The 9,197-nt window shown below is 41.5% G+C and overlaps 2 protein-coding genes across 3 annotated transcripts in view; one reads left to right on the top strand and one right to left on the bottom strand.

The window, feature by feature from the left end:
- Positions 1 to 279: 279 nt before the first annotated feature.
- crygs2 (crystallin, gamma S2) lies at positions 280 to 1,593 on the top strand. Its single transcript, XM_058390900.1, has 3 exons — positions 280 to 288; positions 777 to 1,019; positions 1,321 to 1,593. Exons 1-3 carry the CDS (start codon positions 280 to 282, stop codon positions 1,591 to 1,593), a joined length of 525 nt encoding a protein of 174 aa, XP_058246883.1.
- lcmt2 (leucine carboxyl methyltransferase 2) overlaps positions 1,068 to 9,197 on the bottom strand; it is an 8,851-nt gene continuing 721 nt past the window's right edge. The window contains exons 2-15 of one of the 2 annotated variants that reach the window (XM_058391443.1): positions 8,980 to 9,026; positions 8,310 to 8,434; positions 8,140 to 8,221; positions 7,858 to 8,035; positions 7,364 to 7,520; positions 7,092 to 7,281; positions 6,605 to 6,712; positions 4,639 to 4,726; positions 3,173 to 3,406; positions 2,862 to 3,086; positions 2,690 to 2,787; positions 2,380 to 2,567; positions 2,140 to 2,275; positions 1,068 to 1,988 (exon numbers count right to left, since the gene is read on the bottom strand). In XM_058391443.1, coding sequence (XP_058247426.1) covers positions 1,791 to 1,988; positions 2,140 to 2,275; positions 2,380 to 2,567; positions 2,690 to 2,787; positions 2,862 to 3,086; positions 3,173 to 3,406; positions 4,639 to 4,726; positions 6,605 to 6,712; positions 7,092 to 7,281; positions 7,364 to 7,520; positions 7,858 to 8,035; positions 8,140 to 8,221; positions 8,310 to 8,434; positions 8,980 to 8,985 — 2,013 coding nt within the window. In that variant the 5' untranslated portion in view covers positions 8,986 to 9,026 and the 3' untranslated portion in view covers positions 1,068 to 1,790. The remainder of the gene's footprint in view (positions 1,989 to 2,139; positions 2,276 to 2,379; positions 2,568 to 2,689; positions 2,788 to 2,861; positions 3,087 to 3,172; positions 3,407 to 4,638; positions 4,727 to 6,604; positions 6,713 to 7,091; positions 7,282 to 7,363; positions 7,521 to 7,857; positions 8,036 to 8,139; positions 8,222 to 8,309; positions 8,435 to 8,979; positions 9,027 to 9,197) is intronic. The other variant, XM_058391442.1, reaches the window with a different exon arrangement.

Below are 9,197 nucleotides of genomic sequence, written 5' to 3' on the forward strand. Positions count from 1 at the left end.
TTTCTGGGACGGTGGATATGCGTGCTTCTGCCAGCACAGAAGGGAGGGGGAGTGTTGCCATTATACTTTAATCCCACATCACATTTTCTGGAACACCTGAACAGAGGCCTAGAATCACTGACTCAAATTTTGGATCTCACTGTCATGACAAAGTGATTATTGAGTGCTCCCCACCCACCTCATCCCAAATCAGGGGGCTAAAGTATTTAAACAGCAGCACTAGTGGGGGTCTGAGCTCAATCAGAACTTCCTCAGTCAGGCTGAACTCCAGGATCCATAATGGGGAGGGTGAGTGCACATGCTGGAGAGTCTTAGCGCTCTAACAGGAGCCATGTGAAGGTTTATTATGAACATGCCCATGATGAGATGTTTTTGGTACTACTGATTATGCAATTGTTATGAATAACTAAAAAAGAAACATTTTGAAGAACTAAAAAGTGCATTTTATAAATGAGATCTAAAATCTTTTGCAATGGAAATTGTGCCAGTTGAGAAGGTTTTGGCTAATCAGCATTTTATGATCGTGGAGAACACTTCCAAAATTTGCGTGCTATCTCTGTGCAAAGCAGAAGCAAAGAAATGTGCCAACGTCTTTATTATTAGCCCATCTGGGTGAGAGAGCCCAGTTTTGGCACGAATCAAACCAGTAGTAGTGATTCTTTATCATCATGTAAACATGTGGATGATGTATTTAGCTGTATAATAGCAGTATAGAAAGCATATGATCTGTTAAATATAAAAAGTGATTTTGAACATGCATCCAAATACCCTTGTAGATTATTTTCTACGAGGATAAAAACTTCCAGGGCCGCCGCTACGAGTGCGACAGCGACTGCTCAGACTTCCACGCCTACCTGAGCCGCTGTAACTCCATACACGTGGAGAGTGGTGTCTGGGTGGTCTATGAGCGCTCTGACTTTATGGGCTACCAGTATGTAGTAACACGTGGTGAATACCCAGAATTCCTGCGCTGGATGGGGGTGAATGATCGGCTCAGCTCCTGCAAGATGATCAACTTAGTAAGTCACCGCATTAATACGATACGATGAAGAAAAAAAAAAGGTAACAGTGATCGGTACAGCGCTTGTCTGCTTTATTTAAGATGGTAACTGTAATCATTCTAGATCCACACGATGAAATAAAATGTGTTAAAATATGTAGTTCCCAAAAGCTGCAAGGTCTGAACTGATGAGAGAACCTTTGGTAAAAGATTTGTGAAGAAGTTACAATGGATCGCATCACCTTTTGTGCTTTACCTTCCCCTTTTCTTCCCTAAACCCAATCCCTTCTATCCCTTTACCCCCTTAATGTTCATTCCAGAAAAGCGGGACACAGTACAAGGTACAGCTCTTTGACAAGGCAGACTTTGCAGGGCAGTCATTTGAGGCCACCGAGGACTGTCCCTCCATCTTGGAGCACTACCACTTGAGAGAGGTGCACTCCTGCAAGGTCCTGAATGGCTACTGGGTATTCTATGAGCACTCCAATTACCGTGGCAGACAGTACGTTCTGGAAAAGGGTGAATATCGCAAGCCTGTCGACTGGGGTGCGGTCTGTCCCACCGTGCAGTCCTTATGCCGCCTGACCGAATAACCAAACAAGGATGCACTGATGGCCCATGCCACATGATTACACCTCTTTGGTTGTGAATTAAACTGAGATCCGGGATGAAATAAAGTTTGCGAGGTGATTGCTTGGAAGAGTCGGTCTGATTATTTACATGGTTTGAATTACTGCACATGATCCTGGTCCATGGCTAGGGTTAGCCACAAGCTGAAGGTAATCGAATTCTATGTTTCCAGAGGTGTCTTGACTGAGTGGTCTAAATGTGCCATGTTTCGAAGGTCTAGAATAACAGGCTTGGGATTGAGGTGGGTGCCAAAAGAGAAGCAGTTTCCTCCACCACCAATGAGCACTATCTCAGCTCCATCTGAGTCCAGCAGCTCTGAGCAGAATGAATGCAGCATGAGGGGCCAGGGGACAAATGACTGGGGGGAGAAAAAGGGGAGTGCATGGTGAATTGACAATTTATAATGTAATATATCTTGCTACAGAAAACCGTCCTTAATTTCTATGATCAAGTGGACAACAAAAAAAAAAAAGTCAGACTGCTAACAAGACCAGGCTCATGCTACTCACTGTGTCTAAGCTGACTTCAACACTGACCCTGGTGGTCATGTTTATTACAGCAACGCCTGGGACACCATCTGCCTGGATCCAGACACCACCAACTACCACCAGATTCTCACCAATCACATGTGCAGAATGGGAATACCTGAGGTTTAAAAATGACCATGTTACCTGCCAACAGCAAACTACTCAATAAATAGGCGTATTAGTGAATGCAATAAAATATTAAACTAAATGAAGCAGTGATACCTTGGTACCAAGGCTGGACAGACATGCAAACTCTCCCAGCAGTAGCCTGTGGACGTGGGCTTCAGCAGGACAACGTCTCCTAAAGGGACTCCTCCTCGGCCCAGGCCTCCGCAGATCACCAGTCCTTGTCTATAGGCACAGGCAGAGTGGGAGTGACGTGGTTCAGGAATGCAGCCTTCAAGTGGGACCTTCAGAAAGACAGATCATTAAGGATAAACGAATGGGTCGTGGCCTTCAAATTTTTCACCACTGTACAGACCTGAGTAGTTGATCTTCTTTTAATAATTAAGATGAACAGGTCAACACTTACATCTGTCCAGTGCTGGTCCTCCAAACAGAGGAAGTGTGCATCACTTAGAACCGGTTCTCTTTCTGTACGGCCTCCGAAAACAAACAAGTAGTTCCTATCTAAATGAAGAAGATTACAATGAGTATCATTTAAGAGGTATTATAATTAATATCAGCTAAGAGAACTTCCTAACCATCATGACTCAGCAAGGTAGCTGTATGCCGCCATCTTGGCTTTGGGGCTGTGCCGGTACACATCATCTTCTCCATAGATACCAGTATATTTTTGGAGTTAAACTGGTCAGTCACGTAGGTGACTCTCAGAATGTCATCAATGGGGTTAAGTGGAGAAGTTCTGCCACCGAGAATTACTGCACCCCAACCAGGGACAGAGGTCATGGAGTGATACATCCGTACACCTGCATTTAAAAACAAAAAAGTACATACCTATAACATGCCTAAAGATAAATGAGACACACGCATGCACACACACGCACACACACACCTTTTTGTCCCTCTGGCTCTACAGTGGCATATCTCCAGGCTGTGTTGTCTCTGATCAAAAGCGTGGCTGCAGTGTTTCGGCCTCGTCTTCCACAGCCCCCGGTGAGGAGCACAACCCCAGGCTCCAGCAGGGAGGAGGCCATTCCCACAGCCTCTACATGTGGCACTTCAGCAATGAGCTGCACTGCCATAGGGAGACGCTCCAGATCAAGCTTGATCAAAGGAACAAGGGTATCTAAGAGTATGTACAAGCGAGAGAACACAGTTCACATGACACTTGCTCACTAAGCTAATCTATGAACTTCTTTTACTAAGACTGGGAAACTAAATCAACACAAAGGTGTACAGAACAGCAAGATGTACAGTGCCCTCAACTACTACTGGCACCCTTGGTAAAGATGAAAGAAGGCTGTGAAAAACTAGGTCTTTACTGTTTCAACTTTTTGTCTTTGGTTTACAAAAAAATCACAAACATACTCTGCTCTCATGGATATTAAACAATTGTAAACACAACACAGTTTTATTTACATCGTTTGTTAAATATACACCGACCAGGCATAACGTTATGACCACCTGCCTAATATTGTGTTGTTCCCCCTTTTGCTGCCAAAACAGCCCTGCCCCATCATGCACTGTGTATCCTGACACCTTTCTATCAGAACCAGCATTAACTTCTTCAGCAATTTGAGCAACAGTAGCTCGTCTGTTGGATCGGATCACATGAGTCTGCCTTCGCTCCCCACGTGCATCAATGAGCCTTGACCATCCATGACCCTGTCACCGGTTCACCACTGTTCCTTCCTTGGACCACTTTTGATAGATACTGACCACTGCAGACCGGGAACACCCCACAAGAGCTGCAGTTTTGGAGATGCTCTGATCCAGTCATCTAGCCATCACAATTTGGTCCCTGTCAAACTCGCTCAAATCCTTACACTTGTCCATTTTTCCTGCTTCTAACATCAACTTTGAGGACAAAATGTTCACTTGCTGCCTAATATATCCCACCCACTAACAGGAGTCATGATGAGGAGATCATCAGTCTTATTCACTTCACCTCTCACTGCTCACAATGTTATAGCTGACTGGTGTATTTGTGGCACAGTTACATTTATATGGGTACAATATATTTGTAAGTATATTCCCACTGATTTAAAGTTAATTAATTAATTTACTTTTTTAAGAATACCTGAGTGACTAGGAACAGGGAAATGATTCAGAGAAAGACTCTAATGCTTTCATTGCAATTAGAATCACAGGCAACTATGGTCGCTAAAATTACAAATGGCTCCTTTAATTTTTAGGATTGGTTTGGATTAGATACTCTAAATACAATTGAATGAAAAATGAAGTCACAAATGTTAAGATTTTGAATTATGAATAAGTTGATATGGCCAAAAGCTAAGTTTATTCTTTTCATTACCATTTGAGAAGCTTATTGGCTGAGAGCTTTTATCCAGATCTTACCTGTAGGGAGTGTGAGGACTGCTTGACTGGTCAGAGAGCCTTTGGAGGCGGTGAGGATGAAGTAATGAGAGCACTTCTGATGCCATTCCTAAATGAAAAAAAACAACAACAAAGAGAATGTGTTTAAGAGTATATATATATATATATATATATATATATATATATATATATATATATATATATATATATATATATACACACACACACACAGTGAGGGAAAAAATTATTTGATCCCCTGCTGATTTTGTACGTTTGCCCACTGACAAAGAAATGATCAGTCTGTAATTTTAATGGTAGGTTTATCTGAACAGTGAGAGACAGAATAACAACAAAAAAATCCAGAAAAACACATTTCAAAAAAGTTCTACATTGATTTGCATTTTATTGAGTGAAATAAGTATTTGACCCCTTTGCAAAACATGACTTAGTACTTGGTGGCAAACCCTTGTTGGCAATCACAGACGTCAGACATTTCTTGTAGTTGGCCACCAGGTTTGCACACATTTAACATCTCAAGGAATTTGGGCCCACTCCTCTTTGCAGATCCTCTCCAAGTCATTAAGGTGTTGTGGCTGATCCTTCAGCTCCCTCCACAGATTTTCTATGGGATTAAGGTCTGGAGACTGGCTAGGCCACTACAGGCCCTTAATGTGCTTCTTTTTGAACCACTCCTTTGTTGCCTTGGCCGTGTGTTTTGGGTCATTGTCAGGCTGGAATATCCATCCACGACCCATTTTCAATGCCCTGGCTGAGGGAAGGAGGTTCTCATCCAAGATTTAATGGTACATGGCTCTGTCCATCGTCCCTTTAATGCGGTGCAGTTGTCCTGTCCCCTTAGCAGAAAAACACCCCCAAAGCATAATGTTTCCACCTCCATGTTTGACGGTGGGGATGGTGTACTTGGGGTCATAGGCAGCATTCCTCCTCCTCCAAACACAGCGAGTTGAGTTGATGCCAAAGTGCTGGATTTTGGTCTCATTTGACCACAACACTTTCACCCAGCTCTCCTCTAAATCATTCAGATGTTCACTGGCAAACTTCAGATGAGCCTGTACATGTGCTTTCTTTAGCAGGGGGACCTTGCGGGCGCTACTGGATTTCAGTCTTTCACGGCGTAGTGTGTTACCAATTGTTTTCTTGGTGACTGTGGTCCCAGCTGCCTTGAGATCATTGACAAAATCCTCCAGTGTAATTCTGGGCTGATTCCTCGCCGTTCTCATGATCTTTGAAACTCCATGAGGTGAGATCTTGCATGGAGCCCCAGACTGAGGAAGATTGACAGTCCTTTTGTGTTTCTTCCATTTGGGAATAATCGCACCAACTGTTGTCACCTTCTCACCAAGCTGCTTGGCGATGGTCTTGTAGCTCATTCCAGCCTTGTGTAGGTCTACAATCTTGTCCCTGACATCCATGGACAGCTCTTTGGTCTTGGCCATGATGGAGAGTTTGGAATCTGATTGATTGCTTCCTTCTGTGGACGGTGTCTTTCATACAGTTAATGAGCTGAGATTAAGAGCACTCCCCGAGAGTGCTCCTACTGTAATCTCAGCTCCTTACCTGTATAAAAGACACCTGGGAGCCAGAAATCTTTCTGATTGATAGGGGATCAAATACTTATTTCACTCATTAAAATGCAAATCAATGTAGAACTTTTCTGAAATGTGTTTTTCTGGATTTTTTTGTTGTTATTCTGCCTCTCACTGTTCAAATACACCTACCATTAAAATTACAGACTGATCATTTTTCCCTCACTGTATATACAGTATATATATATATATATATATACACACTAATATATATATATATATATATATATATATATATATATATATATATATATATATATATATATATATATATATATATACACACTAATATATATATAAATATATATATATATATATATATAGATATATATAGATAGATCTATATATATCTCAGTTTGAGTGTTTATTCAGAACCTCACCTCGAATTCATCAAATGGCTCCAACTTCTCCACCCTGTCCCTCTCGTCCTCTGTTAGAAGACCGAAGTAAAACTGGTTCATATCCAAGCAGACACATTTCTCCCAGCCCTGTCAGAAAAGGGGAAAAAAAAAAAGGTTATCAATATGTAGCCTGCAAAGAACCGCAATAACTGTAATCAGACTGTCATGAAAGTTGTTTAAAAATTAGCATTAATGAGAGAATTTTTATATTAAAATCATAAAACTTTTTTTTTAACCTGAGAGTTTGGTAGGTATGACTGAGTGTTAAAACCATTTTTAACCCTTGTGCCATGCTCTGTGCAGTTTCTCCTGTATAACAATGTAACGCACCTGTAATAAATCCTATTCACTGCAGTCGGTGGAATGAAGGAACATTAATAAAAACAATACTGCCTGCTATTATATCTGAGTATTAAAGACTCAGATATAACTCTCTAACCTCTCAGAGTCCAATGAGCAAGCATACCTTGTGTAACAGCCTCTCAGTCTGCGCTGCCGTGTCTGGGTACTGGCAGAGGGCATGGATTTTGGAGTTGAGTTTCAGAAAGTGGTTCTGCATGACCGCGCCGAAGGGATCCTCAGGTCGGATCTGTTCATACATCACAAACATAGCCTGGGGGAGGATCCTCACTGCCCAGCTGATCACAGCATCTGACCTGGGGCATGAATAAGGGCTTGGGAATTAATCACAAAGTGTAACCATAGGAAACATGCAGATACCAGCAGTCTTCTACTCACCAGCATGTTTCCATATAAGTGAGCACCACCTCTGAGAGAATCAGTGTAGGGGAGTTCCACTGCAGTCCGGCTGCACTCAGAACCTCCTCCATCTCTGTCTCGTTCCTCACGTCCAAGCCGAGCAGCTTGTATTGAGCACTGTTCACGTACACAGGGCCTGAACGCGGGTCCAGCACAGAACAGGATATGGATTAGGTTCAGCCTGATCGATTCTTCTTGATCTATCTGTGTACAGTGAATTTTCTCTGTAACTTTATTTCAACTAATGACTTTTCATATGGAGGTACCTTCAGGCATATTTAAATGTTGCTCAGAAACTATATTGTAACACTAATAAACTGGCGTTTTGCAGACAAAGAAATAAACAAATTCCTTGTGAAATATTCATTCGTTGTATTTTAACAGGGCCTAATAATGAAGTTAATACAATATGATCAATAACTAATTTCAATAACTCAAAACTTTTATTTCAAAAGAAAAAAAAAGGTCCGTACCAGCTAAAACTTTGAAATCTGATAGAGCCTCTTTAAGAATATGATTGCTGTCGATTAACGCCGACTTGCGTCTGGCAACGTCAGGGAAGTCGACCTCAAATACGCTAACTCGCTCCAGCACCCCTTCTGAGCGGAGCCGGAAGTAAAGGGAGTCAAAGCCTGCACCCAAAGACAGGATCTACAGACAGAGAGATTGAAAAATGAGAGACAGAGTGAATAATTTAATGCAGTGTTCATACATTACACAGAGGAAGTAAGGTTGTTGTGAGCATGCTCTCCTACTTGTTTCCTATCACAGGCATCAGTAGCACACAGAAACCGTTTCACACAGTGATCGACAGCTTTCCAGCGAACATAATAACCCCTGGGAAGAGATCACCGCAACACACAGACATTAATTTCTCAACATCAAATCATTCTACAGTGCAGCACTGAAGTTCCACAGGTTCTACCTGTTGATGAGAGGAGCTCTTCGTGACACTTTGCCCACAAAATGTCTGAGGAAGTCATCACGGAAATAGTCCTGAGCTGCTGCTGACACCTTACTGACCACGCTACTGTCATTAGTGCCCTGCACCTAATAGAGAAGGACATAGTGATAAACAAAACTGTTCACACAGAAGACACAGCTTTATTCTGCTAAAATAGCTAGCACTGGAGAATCACAAAACTAACAATGGAGAATATTCCCTACAAAAAAGTAACTGGTTATTATTAGCGAATATCCTCAGATAAAACTAGCTGAATAACAGTGGGGAATATCTGCAGATAAAACAAGCAAGCTAACATAAGAGAATATCTCTGCATAAAACTAGCTAGATAATATTAGAAAATACTCCCCCCTCTCCAATCAATCAATAAATAAATAAATAAATAAATAGCTGGTTAACATTACAGACAAAACAAAACTAGCTGTTAGCTGCCTCACATTTAGAAAATATTTTAACTCATGTTAAAAGGATTTCCCAAAACAATCCTAACTAGACAGGGGTACTAAATGTACGCCAAGCTAGCCAGCTAATGCTGGAGAAAAAACAATGTAGTTCAATAGACCGAATCTGTAAAACTAACTAGCTGTCTATAACTAGGTAATCATTTGGTGTGACATAAATAAGAACTGACCTGCATTTTTTTCTGAACTTTTTACCAGATGACCGTTTTGGTGGTGCCTGTGTTCAGTGGAAAATGGTTCATGTGAAAGTAGACACTCGAAACATTGAGAATTAGCCGTCTTTCTTTTTCACCCAGCCTATTATTATTATTATTATTATTATTATTATTATTATTAGTGTCAGATGCAGTGTGTTTCTATCTGAAAGCTTGAGTTTTTATCTCTGTAG

This window comes from Hemibagrus wyckioides, linkage group LG06 (assembly GCF_019097595.1).
Source record: "Hemibagrus wyckioides isolate EC202008001 linkage group LG06, SWU_Hwy_1.0, whole genome shotgun sequence".
Lineage (NCBI taxonomy): Eukaryota > Metazoa > Chordata > Actinopteri > Siluriformes > Bagridae > Hemibagrus > Hemibagrus wyckioides.

What these genes read in the sequence shown, in the direction of transcription:
- crygs2 (XM_058390900.1), top strand. An exon ending in CCTGCAAGATGATCAACTTA is followed by an intron (nt 1,020 to 1,320) that starts GTAAGTCACCGC and finishes TGTTCATTCCAG; the next exon opens with AAAAGCGGGACACAGTACAA.